The sequence below is a fragment of the Sciurus vulgaris genome, assembly GCF_902686455.1.
Source record: "Sciurus vulgaris genome assembly, chromosome: 2".
NCBI classification, from domain to species: domain Eukaryota; kingdom Metazoa; phylum Chordata; class Mammalia; order Rodentia; family Sciuridae; genus Sciurus; species Sciurus vulgaris.
The window spans coordinates 147962433-147980578 of record NC_136462.1 but is presented as its reverse complement, the minus strand read 5'-3'; the positions used below and the strand labels follow the sequence as shown (position 1 = coordinate 147980578).

General features: G+C 36.9%; 1 protein-coding gene across 2 annotated transcripts in view; it reads right to left on the bottom strand.

The window, feature by feature from the left end:
- TICRR (TOPBP1 interacting checkpoint and replication regulator) overlaps positions 1 to 18146 on the bottom strand; it is a 47594-nt gene that overhangs the window by 24937 nt on the left and 4511 nt on the right. For both annotated transcript variants that reach the window (XM_079125376.1, XM_079125377.1), the window contains exons 2-13: positions 17504 to 17783; positions 16174 to 16412; positions 14412 to 14658; positions 11645 to 11774; positions 6772 to 6911; positions 5667 to 5855; positions 2738 to 2889; positions 1621 to 1721; positions 1226 to 1319; positions 1069 to 1148; positions 664 to 903; positions 51 to 147 (exon numbers count right to left, since the gene is read on the bottom strand). In XM_079125376.1, the coding sequence (XP_078981502.1) occupies positions 51 to 147; positions 664 to 903; positions 1069 to 1148; positions 1226 to 1319; positions 1621 to 1721; positions 2738 to 2889; positions 5667 to 5855; positions 6772 to 6911; positions 11645 to 11774; positions 14412 to 14658; positions 16174 to 16412; positions 17504 to 17783 (1989 nt within the window). The remainder of the gene's footprint in view (positions 1 to 50; positions 148 to 663; positions 904 to 1068; positions 1149 to 1225; positions 1320 to 1620; positions 1722 to 2737; positions 2890 to 5666; positions 5856 to 6771; positions 6912 to 11644; positions 11775 to 14411; positions 14659 to 16173; positions 16413 to 17503; positions 17784 to 18146) is intronic.

The window sequence follows — 18146 nt, the reverse complement described above, 5'->3', positions numbered from 1 at the left end:
GCAGGAACAACCCACTTAATGCCATTTTGTATTTACTGGAGATTACTTACTTTTTTTGTAGTCCTCTTGGACACTTTGGGAACTTCAATTTGTCGAAGATTCTGTGAAACCTCTGCAATGCTTTTATGTCTTCTTAGTGCATTTTTCCTTTTAAAAATAGAAGGAAAGTCAAGACACACTAGATAGAAGTACAATAGTTAAATTGGAATGGAATGAGAGTCTAAAATAAAACCTTACATTTAACAAAAGCCAGACATCTTGGGGTTACACTAGATTTATTAAAAAAAAAAAAAAAAAAAAAAAAAAGTCAAACCCAGGATTTTCAAAAATAAGCACTATAAATTCAACTACTTAATAATAATAAAACTTCTCCAAGGAAACTTAAAAAGTAAGCTGAAACTCTATTTCATAAAAGGCTCCTAGTTATTAAAGACCCTAGGTAAACAGTATAAAAGGACTTTAGGAACTACAAAGTAAATACTATTTATTCCCTAGGGTCAACTGTTGATTGATAGGAGCTCAGATAGTTGGTTTTTGTGATTCAGACATAAGAGTGATTATAATTCAATACATTATAGGGACAAAAACAACTAGACTATGGTTTAAATACACCCTTTGACTTGTAACAGTACAAGTCATTTCTTTGGTGCCTGGAGTTCCTACCTTCTCTTCTTGGCTGATCTGGTGCGGAGTTCTTCCAGTTGGTCAGATTCAGTGCCACCAGACACTGATTGGTGAGCACTGGATGACAGAGGCATGGAAAGAAGTGGTGATTTGCTCTCCTGTGTCATGGAGTCATCACTGAAAAAATCTGTAGGAAGGACACTAGCCAACTTCTGAGGAATCAGAAACCCGAGGCTGTTGTAAAGATTTCCAAGCGTCTTTGGGATGGAGTCAATATACCTGTGGAGGAGACTGGTTAACTATAGAACACAGAATTACCACCTTACCCACTTTATTCCCTTCTTCATCCGACATGAGAAATGAGTCCTTATAGTTCCATAACTGAGATAATAACTGTGTGCAGTTCTTGACAAAACAATTTTGAAGTTAAGCCATCAAACTTACAATCTCAAAATCTCCTCCAGAAACTTTGCTAGGTAAGCTGGATCTTCAGTTACACACACCATGCGCAGCAAATTTGTCACCTGAAGGAGAATTTAGAAAATTACCATTTTCCCACTGTGGGGCAGCTGAAAATACTAGGGCATAACTATATACATGCCTCCTCCACTACTTGCTCCATCTCATCTGCACTTTCCAATATCAAAGGGCACTGTAGACACATCTCCAGATGAAGAAACACCTGAAGCTGGCACCTTGAGAGAAAAAAACACTCAGTCATATCTACTATTCATGCCACTTATCTGAAAAACTCCCTTTTTAAGTATAGATCTATTTATATAAGAAATGACCAATAAGAGGCTAGGTGTGGGGCACATGCCTGTAATCCCAGCGACTTGGGAGGCTGAGGCAGGAGGATTGCTAGTTCAAGGCCAGCCTCAGCAACTTAGTAAGATCCTGTCTCAAGAAAAAGGGGGGAGGGGTTGGGATTTAACTCTGGTAGAGCACCCCGGGGTTCAAAACTTAGTATCAATAAATAAATAAATAGCTACTTACTCTCGTACTTTGTCTTCCTTGTTCAGTTTTTTCCCTAGATTTTGTCGGAGACTTTTACTAGTTTTTAGAAGGTTACTTTTTATATGATTCAGACAGTTGACCTGAAAATATAAAGTCATTACATAGAAGAATACTGTTTCTTATTGCTATTTCTAATTTCATATAAAATAACTTAAAAAGGAAAATATATTCCATTACAAATTTCCTTCCTTTCATTTGAATGAAAAATAGTGAATGAACAACTTCTTTTAAATCTTTGAAAAGTACTTGATCAAAGGGGATGGGTTTGTGGCTCAGTGGTAGAGCGCTATCTAGCACATGTGAGGCCCTAGGTCCAATCCTTAGCACCACATAAAAATAAAATAAAGGTATTGTTTCCACCTATAACTAAAATGTGTGTGTGTGTGTGTATGCGTGTGTAGAAAGAACTTGGTCAAAAAGTATTTGCAAGCTATTGGGCATGGGTACAGCAAGCCTGTAGACTTGAACTGTCTTAAAAGGAAGGTTTCAGAAAGTAGTAATGGAGAAGCCTAAGTGTCATAAATAACTCCTTCTGTTCACTTTAGAGGAGGAGTCCTGCTTTTGCTCCAAAACATGAACAAAAATAACAATATGTTCTAAAACATTGATTTGTCAACCTCCCAGTCATAAGCATCTAAGGAGTTTTTTAAACTAAAGATGCCCAAGTTCCAATTCTAGAGATCTAGAGTTAATCTCTTAGCCTAGAAGAACCAGGCATCAGCACACACAAAAAAAACAAAAAAACAAAAAAACCAAACACATTAAAAAAAACCCCAAACCAAAAATGTTCTTGGTGATTCTGAAGTACAGCAAAGGTTAAAAACCACTGACTTAATTCATCCAGCCAAGATGCAGCTCAAAAGAGCTTTCATTAGGAGGAAAGTACATGTAAGTACCTCCTTTCACCTTTTTCTTTAATTTCCACCTTACCAGTTCATCATGTCCACCTTCTAAACTCTAGAACTGTACTCACTTCCTTGTTCGACATTTCTGAATCGTGTACAGTATGATGGAAATCTCCAGAGATAAATGAACCCAATCCATCAACTACCAACCAAAGACTACACCACTGACAGCATCATCCACACTTCCTTACTTCTAATTCCTTAGTTCCTTTTGATTTTAGAAACATTTTAATGGTTGAGATCATGTTCCGAGCACATGAATACAACGTGCTTTCTTCTGTGGCCACAGTCTTTTGGTAATTTTTATGTATGTAAGATAGCAGCTCTTCCTCGGTTTTAAAATCTGTGAAAAAAAGTAAAATTGACTATCACATTTGGCTCATGTCATTGTATAATTTAAGCCAGTGGTTGTCAACTCAGAGGGATTTTTGTCGTCCCACAGGACATCTGGCTATGTCTGGACTGTCACCATTGGGAGGTGGGGGAGTTACTGGCATCTAGTATATAGAGGCCAGAGATGCTGTTAAACCTCCTACTGTGCATAGGACAAGACCCACGACAAAGGACTATCCAGCTCAAAGTGCCAATGGTGTCAAGATTGAGAAAGTAGAGATAAGTGATTAATCTTCAGGCTTCTCAAATCGAACACACATGTTAAAAAATGTAAGGTTAGTCAGGAGCAGTGGTGCATGCCTGTAATCCCTGCAGCTTGGGATGCTACGGCAGGAGGATGGTGAGTTTGAAGCCAGCCTCAGAAACTTAATGAGGCACTTGGCAACTCAGTGAGACCCTATCTCTAAGTAAAATATAAAAAAGGGCTGGGGATGTTGTTCAGTGGTTAAGTACCCCAAAAAAAAAAAAAAAAAAAAAAAAGATTAGGAAAATAACAAAACTCTGTTAATAAATGACATAATTATCTATGTAGAAAATCTGAAATAATCAAGAAAATTCCTTGAAATTCCTTGAATTAACATGGATTACAACATTACTTTCCTGTATATCAATAATGTACAAGAAGGAAGACTCTATATTGTCAAGATGTCAAGTCTTGCTGGGCACTCTGGAGCACACCTTATAATACCAGCATCTTGGAAGACTAAGCCAGGAGGATCACAAATTCAAAACCAAGTACAGCATCTTAGTGAGACTCTGTCTCAATAAAAAAATACAAAAATGGCTGGGGATGTAGCTGAGTGGCAAAATGCCCCCGGGTTCAACCCCTAGTATTAAAAATAAATAAATAAATAAAAAATAAATTTGTCTCAACCTGATCTATCTCCTTCTTCTTCCTTTTTTTCCCCAGTGCTGGGGATTTGAACCCAGGGCCTTGTGCTTGTGAGGCAAGCACTCTACCAACTGAGCTATATCCCCTCAGCCCACCAACCTGACCTATATATTTAATGCAAACCCAATCAAGATTCCAGCAAGTTATTCTGTGGATACTGACAAACTGATTTTAATGTTTATATAGAGAAGCAGAAACAAAATTACCAAAGAATGCCAAATAGTCAAACATTGGTAAACTTGATTATAAGGGATATATGTAGAACCAGGTACTTAATAATTAGATAATACACGTTATTTTCAAATACACATGGAATATTAACAAAACTTGACCACTTAAGAATTTTAGCAAATATTAATCAATAACTTACAGACAATATTGTATAAGCACAATCTAAAAATATTAAAATTAAAAAAGACACTTCCTTACTTTATTAAGTATCAGTAAAAATAGAAAAAAGGAGTCTCATATATAATGCAGCTAAATTTATACTTATAGGAAAATTTATAAGCTTATATGATTATTTTTGTAAAAAAGTTCAAAAACCATTAATTAGCTAAGAGTTCAACACAAGAAGTAATACAAGACAATAAGCCCCCAAAATAAGAGAGCAGGTAATAATAAAGATAAGAATAGAAATGAATTAAGCTGGGCATGGTGGCACAAGACTGAAATCCCAGCAGCCTGGGAGGCCAAGGCAGGAGGATCTCAAACTTAGAGGTCCAACTTAACAACTTAATGAGACCCTATCTCAAAAAATAAAAAGGAATGGGAGTATAATTCAGTGGTAAAGTATTCCTGAGGGCTGGGGTTGTAGCTCAGTGGTAGAGAGATTGTCTCAAATGAGTGAGGCACTGGGATCGATCCTCAGCACCAAATAAATAAATAAAGGTATTGTGTCCTTCTACAACTAAAAACAAAAAAAATTTTTAAAAAAAGTACCCCCCGAGTTCAATCCCCAGGACCAAAAAAAAAAAAGCAATTTAAACTTAAAAAGGGAGAGTAAGCATAAATAAGCCATTAGTATCTCAAAGGTGACATCATGCAATAATTACTGCTCAAAGTTTATAAGCTACAGTCACAATCAGCTTCCAGGACTGGCATCATTCCTGTGAGTTAACAATGTACCCTGGGAATAGGAAACACAATAATTTCATCTACTTAATAAAAAAGAAGGGGGGGAAAAAAAGCAAATAGGAAAATCAAAGTTGCTGGACTAAATTCTTTGGCTCACTTTTCAAAGACCTCAATATCTAGGCATAAGTTATTCATGGACCCTTTCCTTCTCCGTTTATCCACAAATGTAAAACTTCTTTAAACACTGTAATATAGCCAAGACATGGACCTTCTTTGAGACTTTGCTGGTGCTGATCCTCCTTCTGGAATGCTCTTCTTTTATCTTTCTGCCTTCTGAACTCTGAGTACCCTTAAAGTCTAGCCTGGGTTCCAGGGGTGCCTTAGGAGCCTCTTTACCCTTTTCCAGCCCTGACCTCCCTTTCTCTACTACTAGTGTAGTCTTTACTTTCCAAATGGGCAAGTATTTTCTGTTTTAGATGCTTGGCTCTTTTATATTAACTTCATTAGTTCATTATATATATTAATGTTAATATATATTAGCTTATTAGTGCATTAATTTTATCTCTATAGTTAGATCATAAATCTAAGACTATGATATGATCTTATTACTTATAAATTCACCACAATACACTTTTACCCAAAAGTATATGCAGTACATATTCAATAAATGAAGAGATAGGATTAAAACTTATTTAAAAAATACAAGAGGTTTAACAGAATAAACATAGACACAAAAATGCTGTAGAATGGAGGAATACCTTTAGGTTTAGAACTTCTTAATGTTCTTCCATTGGCTATCTTTTGGACCCCTTTCTCTCCAGTCACATCTGGACTGCCATCTGGATGTAACTTCTGAGCCTTTACATTCAGCCTTGCAACATTCAGCATCTTCAGGGAACGGCACATGGTATTCATCTTCTGCCTCACGGGAGTGCGGGGGACACCGCCTATCACAAGGACAGCACAGCAGGAAAAGTTAGCTCACTTTCATTTCTGTGGAGTCAGACTTCTGTGAAAGAACACTGAAATGCAGTATCTGCCTTCAGAATGATCTGAATTTGGTAGTTCTTTTATCTCTTTCTACCCATAACATAAGATGGAAAGAGAGCCCTATTTTAGCTGAAGTTCAGGAACTAAACGTTTTGATGATTTGACATAAAGCAAATGCCAAACACACTCATTTTGGTGTTATCCAATGGCCACAGGGTGGTGATGAAACTTCTTTTTTGCAGTGCTGGGGAAATACTATATCATGGGGCTATATACCCAGCCCTATGAAACCATCTGAAAGACAATTTAGCAATCTGCATCAAAAGACAGTTTTCTTACTCTTTAAAAGCAACTCTTCCCCCTGCCCCCAAAGGGATTTGAACCACAGCCCTTGGGCATGCTAGGCGAGCACTCTACAAAACGAGCTATTTCTTCAGCACCAACAATAACTCTTTTTGTGAATTTCTGCTAAGGAAATTACTCAAAGAACAAATTACATACATGATGTACACTGTAGTATTACTTATAATAATAAAAGCAACAATCTAAACATTAATTTTGTAAATTTTATTAATCGAGGTAGAACAGTAACTAAAAAGGCAAAGTAGGCTATACCAACAAAATAAAAAATTATATTTAAATGTGTCATAACTAAATATGAAGATGGTTTATTATTCATTAGGAAGGAAGGATTATAATACTATTAGATAATGTAAATATTTGCAAATTTGAAATACATGAATTTGTCCTTTAGTTATCATTTGAACCTCATTTCAGGGACTATCTTTTTAAATATACATCTTAAAAAAAAAGACTGGCCTTAAAAAAAAAAAAAAAAAACTGCCTTAAGAAACAGCCTTTCCATGTGCTTACGTTTCTTTTTGTTGTCTTCTTGATTAGCTACAGTAGACTCTTCACGAGATTTTCTCTGGTAGTGTTCGGAGAGGCAACGTGTTAATTCACTCTCAGTTTTGGAAAACTCTTCCTTATTAGCTGAGGTAGCCTGTAGTAACCTGTAAAGTCAAGATGCCTAGTATAAAACCAAACTTCCAATTTTTCAAAAAGCCCCCTGCCCCCCAGCACTGGAGATTGAACCCAGGGCTTTACACACATTAGATAAGCACTCTAACACTGAGCTACATTAAACCAGCCCTTCTTATTTTGAGACAAATTTTCACTAAGTTGCCCAGGCTGGCCTTGAACTTGAGATCCTCCTGCCTCAGCCTCCTGAGCAACTGGGATTAGAGATCTATGCCACTGTGCCTAGCAGATTGTTGATGAATCAGGGTGCACATCTAATTATAACTATTTCCCTCTGGGCTTCCATAGTTACTTTTTACTCAGTTTCCACACACTGAAGTATAAGATGATGTAATACAGTATGATTAATATTGAAACCACTTCTGAATAATTCTTTAGCATCATGAAAAAATAATGGGGTGTGGGTGGCTGTGGATCAGTGGTAGGGCACTTGTTTGGCATGCAAGAGGTCCTGGGCTTGTTCCCAGCACAGCAAAAAAACCTACCAAACCACAAAAAAACAACCAACAACCAATATGGAGTTGATAAGAAAAGGAGATAGTGGGGCTGGAATGATGTTTAGTAATTGTTTTTCTATGTAAAGATCAGTCACTAATGAAATTATGAAAACAGTACAACATTTAAGTATGTATTTTTGGATTTTATTATCTTCCATTACTTGATATCATGTGATTAAAAAGTGGGAGAAAGTTACGGTGACATCTGGTGAACAGATATCACACGTTAGGTATGTGCAGGGCTACCAGCCTCACACATACAGTTGGTCTACAAGCAGATGAATTCTTTTTTCCTGTGGGTGTGTCCTCTCATTGGGGAGGGTTTACCTTTCTTTTTTGTTGTTAATTTTTAAAAACAAACCTTTCAATTAGAAAAGTTTAGAATGCAATATAAACTGAATATGTATCTTCCACTAAAATTAAGTACTTGTTCATAGTTTATTTCTTTATTTTTGTGGTACTGGGGATTGAACCCAGTGTCCTTTGCATTCTAAGCAAGTGCTCTACCACTGAGCCGCACTCCCAGCCCTATATGTATCTTAAAGATACACATACATAACAAAACTAACACAATTGGTACTTAATATGTTGTCAATTTTACATTATCACACAATATCACCCTCTTTCAACTGTTTGTACTCAACATATTTTTCAGTTTTCCATGTACATATAAATAGTTCTAGTTTATTTTTTACTAATCTCTAATATTCTACTATATGACTACATTGTATTTTACTTAATCATTTTCCTTCTGAGGGTCAATTGATTCTTTCCACTTTTTCACCATTTCTAACAATGAATATTTAAGCATAGCTCTTGTATCTGTACAAGAATTTATTACAGATGCGTTTAAGTGTAATATCTAGGTAGCAAGAGTATGTAAACTTTGGCTTAAAAAAAATTCCAAGTTATTCTTTTAAAATGGTTGTAAACATTTATACTTCCATCATCTATGATTCACACTTTTCTTTTTTTTTTAATTATTTATTTTTTTTATTGTAAACAAATGGGATACATGTTGTTTCTGTTTGTACATGGAGTAACAGCATACCATTTGTGTAATCATAAATTTACATAGAGTAATGATGTTTGATTCATTCTATTATTTCTTCCTCCCCCCCCACCCCTCCCACCTCTCTTTTCCCTCTATGCAGTCCCTCCGTCCTCCATTCTTGCCCCCCTCCCACCCCCCATTATGTGTCATCATCCGCTTATCAGAAGTCATTCGTCTTTTGGATTTTTGAGATTGGCTTATCTCACTTAGCATGATATTCTCCAATTACATCCACTTGCCTGCAAATGCCATAATTTTATTATTCTTTATGGCTGAGTAATATTCCATTGTATATATATACCACAGTTTCTTTATCCATTCATCAACTGAAGGGCATCTAGGTTGGTTCCACAATCTGGCTATTGTGAATTGAGCAGCTATGAACATTGATGTGGCTGTATCTCTGTAGTATGCTGATTTTAAGTTCTTTGGGTATATAGGCCAAGGAGTGGGATAGCTGGGTCAAATGGTGGTTCCATTTCAAGTTTTCTAAGGAATCTCCACACTGCTTTCCAGAGTGGCTGCACTAATTTGCAGCCCCACCAGCAATGTATGAGTGTACCTTTTTCCCCACATCCTCTCCAACACCTATTGTTGCTTGTATTCTTGATAATCGCCATTCTAATTGGAGTGAGATGGAATCTTAGTGTAGTTTTGATTTGCATTTCTCTTATTACTAAAGATGGTGAACATTTTTTCATATGTTTGTTGATTGCTTGTAGATCTTCTTTGGTGAAGTGTCTGTTCATTTCCTTAGCCCATTTGTTGACTGGGTTATTTGTATTCTTGGTGTAGAGTTTCTTGAGTTCTTTATATATTCTGGAAATTAGTGCTCTATCTGAAGTATGAGTGGCAAAGATATTCTCTCACTCTGTAGGCTCTCTCTTTGCATTGCTGATAGTTTCCTTTGCTGAGAGAAAGCTTTTTAGTTTGAATCTGTCCCAGTTATTGATTCTTGCTTTTATTCCTTGTGCTATGGGAGTCCTGTTAAGGAAGTCTGATCCTAAGCCAACAAGGTGAAGATTTGGACCTACTTTTTCTTCTATAAAATGCAGGGTCTCTGGTCTGATTCCGAGGTCCTTGATCCATTGTGAGTTGAGTTTTGTGCAGGGTGAGAGATCTGGGTTTAGTTTCATTCTGTTGCATATGGATTTCCAATTCTCCCAGCACCATTTGTTGAAGAGGCTGTCTTTTCTCCATTGCATATTTTTGGCCCCTTTGTCTAGTATGAGAAAATTGTATTTATTTGGGTTTGTGTCTGTGTCCTCTATTCTGTACCATTGATCTACCTGTCTATTTTGGTACCAATACCATGCTGTTTTTGTTACTATTGCTTTGGAGTATAGTTGAAGATCTGGTATTGCGATACCCCCTGTTTTACTCTTCCTGCTAAGGATTGCTTTAGCTATTCTGGGTTTCTTATTCTTCCAGATGAATTTCATGATTGCTTGCTCTATTTCTGTGAGGTACATCATTGGGATTTTAATTGGAATTGCATTGAATCTGTATAGCACTTTAGGTAGTATGGCCATTTTGACAATATTAATTCTTCCTATCCAAGAACATGGAAGATCTTTCCATCTTCTAAGGTCTTCCTTAATTTCTTTCTTCAATGTTTTGTAGTTTTCATCGTAGAGATCTTTTACCTCTTTGGTTAGATGGATGCCCAGGTATTTTATTTTTTTTGAGGCTATTGCAAATGGAGTTGTTTTCCTCATTTCCCTTTCAGCTGTTTCGTCACTTGCATATAAAAATGCTTTAGATTTATGCGTGTTGATTTTATAGCCTGCTATTTTGCTGAATTCATTGATGAGGTCTAGAAGTTTTCTGGAGGAGGTTTTTGGATCCTCTAAATATAGAATCATGTCATCCGCAAATAGTGATAGCTTAAGTTCCTCTTTTCCTATTCATATCCCTTTAATTTCTTTAGTCTGCCTAATTGCTCTGGCTAGAGTTTCGAGGACAATGTTGAATAGAAGTGGTGAAAGAAGGCATCCCTGTGTTGTTCCCTTTTTTAAAGGGAATGGTTTCAGTTTTTCTCCATTAAGAATGATGTTGGCCATGGGCTTAGCATAAATAGCCTTTACAATGTTCAGGTATGTTCCTACTATCCCTATATTTTCTAGAGTTTTCAGCATGAAGGGGTGTTGTATTTTGTCGAACGCTTTTTCTGCATCAATTGAAATAACCATATGATTCTTATCCTTAAGTCTATTGACATGATGGATTACATTTATTGATTTACGAATGTTGACCCATCCTTGCATTCCAGGGATAAACCCCACTTCATTGTGGTGATTCACACTTTTCTTGCTATTTTCAGATTTATTAATTTCTGACAATCTAATGAGTACAAAATAGAATCTTTTTGGGTTTTTTTCTGTACCCATAATATGTTTTTTTTTTTTTTAATATTTAATTTGACAATTTTTTTTTCTTTTTGTGGTACTGGGGTTGTAAAGATAGAAAGAGCCCAAGACCTATGTAAATACTAGGCTCTTCCCTAATTGCCCTCACCCTCATAAAAGCTGCAAAGAATCTTCACCTCTTATCTGTAAAGGCCAGGTGGCTGACCTTGCCGGCACAAAAGCAAACTTAAAAGATAATGATAACCCTCCTCAGGGTGACCCAGAACTTAAAATAACATTGTATACAATTTTATGTTAACCAATTAAAAAGAACCTAAAACTGTTTGCCTTTCATTATAAAAGCCTGCTAAACCAGGGCTCGTGGCCTCTTAGCGTCACTGGTTACCGAGTGCGCAGAGGACCAGGCTCGAGCTTGCTAATAAATGACTCTTTGTTGCTTGCATTGATCGTGGTCTCTGGTGGTCTTTGTGGGGTCTTGAGCCGCTGGGCATAACAGGGTCAAACTCAAGACTTCACATGTAGGCAAATGCATAGTCTACCACTGAGTTACATCTCCAATCCTCTTTAAAAGGACTGTTTACATTTTTGAGATAGGATCTTGTTAAGTTGCCCAGGCTGCCTTTAAACTTGCAATCCTTCTGCCCAGGTGTCCTGAGCAGATGGAGTTACAGGTGTGGGCCACCATGCCCACTGACAAATTTCTATAATTGGAAATTTTTAAAGCCACATGCAGATAACAGAGTTAACTTTAATAATCAATGACCAGAAAAATAAGAAAGTTTTACCAAAATGACTCCATCAAATTTGAACTGGCACCACTGATGTTAGAGAAAGGAAACCATTTTTCTACAACAGCTGGACTCCAGGGAATGGTGCAGTCAAGCTCCTGCTGGGCCCACTCAGGAACAGGGGGAGCTGTAAGAATAAAGGGACAGAGGCAAGAGAGGAAAAGAGGAGTTAGAACCAAAGCAGAAAAGCCAATCACTTGCTCTTCCCCTGGAATGACTGTCTCCCTCCAAAGGACAAACAGCGGAATTTGTATTAACATTCTTCATTTTCACCACCAACTCCTACAGTCCTATGTTGTCTATGAACAATACATAAACACAGCTTAGTTTTTTGTTCTTATTACTGGCACCAAATCCCTTCATCTTATTTCAGAACTGTTCCTCTAAATAGGGAAATATGCTACTTTCTTTATTCTGAAAAATGTATACCTTAAAAGTGGCTTTGGTCAAAAATAAAAAACAGTAATATAAAAGCAGCATAAAACTGCAGAAGTAACAAATATGCTGCATCTAGTAAGTAAGTTAAAATAGTAAGTTGTGGCACTGCCTTGTGGGAATGTAAGGATAGGTTCTCTGAGGGTAAGCCATCAGGGCAAGTGGTAGACTAGCTGAAACTAACAGACACATCAGTAAACTCAGTAATTCTGGGAGGCCCTTCTAAGACCCCAAAAGAAATACTGTATGTTCAGGAAGTCTCTTTTTTATTTATTTTGTGTATATGTGTGGGTAGTACTGGAGATTGGACCAAGGGGCAATGTACCAATGAGCCCAGCCCTTTTAATTTTTTGTTTTGAGTCAGGCTGGCTTTAAACTTATGATCCTCCTGCCACAGCCTCCTGAGCCACTGGGGTTTCAGGTCTCAGGGAAAAAAACAAAAATTTTAAAATGTATTCAGACTCATACTGAGAATATCAAGTGCTAGCCTCTGCTTCAGTGAATAAAACACAATGCCAATTTTGAAATGAGTTCCCAGTGTCAAAAGGGTAGATTTACTCTTGAGTCATATCATAAAGATGGGTGGAAAAGGAAGGTCTCCAGGAGAATATGATGCTTGGGCTAGATCCTGAGGCATGAGTAGGACCTCACTGGGACAGAGTGTGGTGGGGAGACTGGACAGTAAGTCAGCATGCTGATTTATACCCTCAAAGAAACTGGGTCAGGCTAAAGCATGAAGTACCAGTAAATACTCTAATTCTTTTTACTGCATTCAAAAGAGTTTTCTGACCTGCTTCTAAGACTTTATCAATAATTAAAGTGCAGTCTATTCTAAAACAATATAAATCTTCTAAAATACAAATAGCCTATACATGATCCGCATAAGGTAATGCCATCAAGAGAAAATATTATATAATTTTGGTTGATATGTGATTATACCTGATGTGTTAATACTAGGTGCAGCAGCTGAATTGAAGTGGACCAACATAACTAAATACAACTAGCCAGGGGAACACAACAACACACCAAGTTCTTTGAACCTACACCCTTCTTCTAGCCTATCTGGCCACAGCTCTTTCTTAAAGTCATCACAGTTCTCTATTTTTAACATTTGCCCTTGCCTCCACAGTACCAAAGACTCAACCCTGGTCTTCTTTCCCTTTCATAACATCATCTTCACCTTTCTTTTTAAAGGATAAAGTACACATATAATAGTGTTTACTTATTATAAATTCAATGTGTCTTTTTATTTAAATTAGAATTTTAGGATTGCTGTTGCTTTTCATTAGTTCCAAAGAGTTTGAGAAGTCTATCCCAATCCTAGCTTTTTAAAAACTACTGTTTTTAGAATAAGATTTTGTAAAAAAATTTTTAAATAAACTATAGAAACTTCACATTACATCAGAGCCATTAATGCCTGAATTGCATTTGCTATGTCACATACAAAAATTCAGACAAGGACAGTAAAGGTCTATGAGAAAAGGATTGAGAGCCGGGAATAGTGATCCATGCCTACAATCTCAGTGACTCGGGAGGCTCAGGCAGGAGAATTCCAAGTTCAAAGGTAGCTCAGAAACTTAGCAAGGCCTTAAGTAACTAAGCAAGAACCTCTCTCAAAATTAAAAAATAAAAAGAGCTGGGGATGTGGCTCAGTGGTTAAGAACCCTTGGGTTCAATCCTAGTATCAAAAAAAAAAAAAAAAAAAGAAAGAAAATGACTGAAGCTGCAGCTCAGTGATAGAGCGCTTGCCTAGCATGCACGAGGCCCTGGGTTCCACTCTTAGTTGTGTCCCCATTACCCCACACACAAAGAAAAAGGGTGTTCAGGTCTACGGAGACAAATACAGACACAAATATCTCCAATCAGTACATTTGCTCCAACAATCCTTAGGCTCCTACAGTCCATGGACCCTTTTGCCTTTTCTCTGTGCCTCTATTATCCTCCCTGCTCTCCTTAACCTGCCTGATTCCATGGACAATTACTATAATCCCTTTCTGTTCACACTTTAGAATCCATTGCCCCTCTGTAGCCTCATTTGGCAAAATCCTGAACCTGGTCAACATAGTTCTGTCTACTCTATAACCGTCCCCAATAGGTGACTGTGGCTGAAGACAAACAAAGCTGTGGAATCTCATATTCATGACCAGCTAAGGCGACTTTACTCATTTCCTACCTTCACCCTCCCACCCGTAACTTCCTACTCCTCCCCTCTCCTCAACAGTCAACACTCTCTTAAACCTTGATTTTCAGCTGAGGACTCTGCTTCCTAGTCCACTGAAAGAACTGGTGCACTCAGAAGACAAACACACTCACCACCAAGTCCACTCACCTCCCAGCATGCCAGAAGAAGCAGCATCTTCAAATGAATTATGAATCTGATTCAATACATCATTCATAACCTCCGAGAAAAGGGAAGCAGTATCCTGGAGGCCTCCAGTCACAGGTGTTTGGAGAAAACACCTTTGAAATTCAGCCTCCTTGGTGCTGAACACAGTGAGAATTGTAGCATTGGCAGACAGAGGGGAAATAACTCCAGTGATGGGGGGCCAACCTTCACCAGGGTCCACGTTGGCAACCTGCAAAATATTTCTGGTTAGTTGAGAATATTATTATCAATATGCATAAGGAATTTAACTTAGTAAAAGTCAGAATAATCGTTGGCCAAAGAGGCAGAGGAGAAATTATTAATCATGCAGTCTCTTTTAAAAAAATTATTTTTAGTTGTAGATGGATACAATATCTTTATTTTATTTATTTATTTTTATGTGGTGCTGAGGATTGAACCCAGTGCCTCACACATGCTAGGCAAGTGCTCTACCACTGAGCTACAATCCCAGACCCATAATCACATAGTCTTAAAGTTTCAATTTACAAGTAAATCTAGCCTTGCCAGGAACATTTACTTAAGCATTTATCATGTATTCATTGAATCCTCAAAACTGCTCTGAGGGAAAAACTATTATTATCCCCATTTAATTTTATTTTGTTTTTTGGTACTGGGGATTGAACCCAGGAGTGCTTAACCAAACCACATCCCCAGCCCTTTTTAATATGTTATTTAGAGACAGGATCTTACCAAGTTGCTTAGGGCCTCGCTAAGTTGCTGAGGCTGGCTTTGAACTTGAGACCCTCCTGCTCAGCCTCTCAAGCTCCTGGGATTTTAGGCATGAGCCCCTATGCCTGGCTCCCATCTTATTTTATTGTCCTCATAAAGAGGAGGGATTGAGGTTGGGGCAGAAGAGACCTCAAGGTCCCCTCTTAGTATGGGGGAAAGCCAGGCACACCAAACTTCAAAGCTCCACACTTAACCCTAGGGTGATGTCCAGAACATGCAGTGGACATGCAGTGGACAGCAGAGCTAATCCATGCCACCTGATTCCTCAACCCAAAGCTCATAACTCAGAACAGCACTCATTCAGTGACTACCTCGTTCTTCTCCAGGATATTCTCAATTGATCAAGTACCTGCCCCAAGACTAGTTTACTCAAAACTATTACTTTTAGAATAAGATTTTGTAAGATTTTTTTTAAGCAAAAGAAACCTCACATCACACTATAGCATCAACATGACTTCTGGGATTATGAGGCAAAGAGAAATGTAGGGGATTTGCTGGTAATTTAAAAATAGCCATCATTTTTAAATCAAATCTGTACATTTATGTTCCTTTTTAAAAGACATTTCTAAGTTTGTGTAACTGTTGTGATATGATTACATCTAATGTTAGTGTAGCAGCTTTTTCTTAGACATTCATATATAAAAGTGATAAATATGTAGCAGAACATTTAAAAACTAACAAGAAATCACCCATCACTTCATATTCTAATTCAACCATTCTATTTGGCCAATGATCTTTTATTCCTCTGTGAATTTGAGGTACTTAACTGGATTCAAGGTACATGCAATTTTATGAATGGTTCACTAATGAGCATTGTTGTCATGATGCTACAGTGCACACAATATTATTTGCAAAAACATAACCAGTTTTACTGAGACCGTGTTATAGAGAGAGATCACTGACATTTTATAAACATACTTATCACATATTACTGTATTATTAAACAAGATTCACTTAGCAAATGGAGGACACCTACCAGATGCATCTCCTCAGCAGTCAGCCTGCTTACCAGCTGCTGAAATAACTGCCTTTGAGTTGACATGTTCTCTTCTGGACCTTGTAGCATCCAGCTATCAGTGCCCAGAGTGCCATTCATTGGGAGAGACCATTGAGCCACTAAGCCTTGTAGAAAAATTTGGACTGGTTTCTGAAAATGTTTCTGATTCATAGCCAAGGGCTGTAGGGTAACTGTCCATGTTTCTTGCATCTCTTTGCCTATTAAAAATAAAGAATATTAAAATCTAAGGTAAGAAATAGTTACTAAAAAGAAATTTAAAACTACAAAAAAAATTAGATATCCAGTTAAGGGACTAGTATTGTCACTTAGTTCACATTTTAACCTTATTTTATTGTCAACAGATCATCACAACCAAGTTACTTTAGCTCTTTATAGGAAAAGACATATAAAAATGGAGCAATAAGGATGAGACATGATGTCAGAACTTCTCATTAAGGCTTAGAAATATGCATTCAAGTAATACTACTTACAAGAAAGACACTTTTTTAAATCCATAAAATACAGTGCATCATATTTTATGAGGTTAAATTTCTAAAGACTGAATGATAAAGTTACTTAAACAAAAGTACTCTTGGAAATTCCTTAAATTGCACATAACATATAACATGGTTTAATGTATACATCTCCATGCAACACTATTTCTGTGGGGATATATAATATGTTGAGAACTGAGACTCATCATATAGCAAATCATATGGTTAAACAAATGTATTAAGATTCCAACATGCTGGCTTTTCTTGGTAGCAAGCATAATGTTAGGGTTCTATAGGCTAATTTAATTTTTCTCTTGGTCAATCATTGTCTCTTTATGGTTTTCATCAATCTCTTCTATGAAGCAATGAAATCTTAACACCTATGTGCTTGGACATCTGAACAATATTACTTTTCTTTGGGAATAACTGGGAAACTTTAAAATCATTCACTTTTTTTTTTTTTATAAATGAGCCACAGTTGTATTATACTAGAATTCGATCCTTTCCAATGGTGTCTTTGATTTTGCTTATACATTTTTAGTTTCTTTTAAAATTTTTTTAGATGTTGATAGACCTTTATTTTATTCATTTATTTATATGTGGTGCTGAGAATTGAACCTAGTGCCTCACACATGCTAGGCAAGTGCTCTACCACTAAGCCACAACCCCAGCCCTGCTTATACATTTTTAAATTCCTTCAATTATAAGCACTGCGTGCCCAGGCTGTGACAAAATGAATGTAACTAAGATCAAAAAAACAAAACAAAAAACCCCACACACCAACAAAAAACCACTCCAAAATATTATTTGCTTACCTTTAATGGGGAGAAATAACGTTCCTTCTATCCGTGGAAATGAGGCCTCATACTCAGGAGAATTATAAAGCAAACGATTTAAAGTGGCATCAGTTGGCAGAGTGGAAATCCATGGGGTGAGGTGAGGTTCACTTGACATCTTTCTTTCACCACTGGTCAGTGTTTGCTGGGATTTAGTAAAACCCCAGCTGAAAGTTTCAGATGGCAAGATGGTGCCTCCTCCATGGTGGAGCAGTTCACAAACTGTCCAGTACCCAACATGGTCTGGGGATTCCCACAACTAAAATAAAAATGACAAAGAAGCTCAGATTAGTGTAAATTAGGCACTCGGAAATAAAGCTAAAATCAAGAGTAAATAAAGTGGATACCAACATTAAAGGATCAAATTATATCATTAATATATTTAATGAAGCTAAAATTCAAATTAAATAAAATTGATGCCAACATTAAAGGAGCAAATTATATCATTAATATATTTGTTGAACCAATCACAAATATTGGCCAACATCCTTTACAGCCCAAGAACATAATTACTACATAATACACTTTAAGGAAAGCATTCATTTAGTGAAATAGACCTTATATTTTCTATCAAGGTACAGAAGTGATGCAAATCACTGTGTATAAATCATAAATATAATAT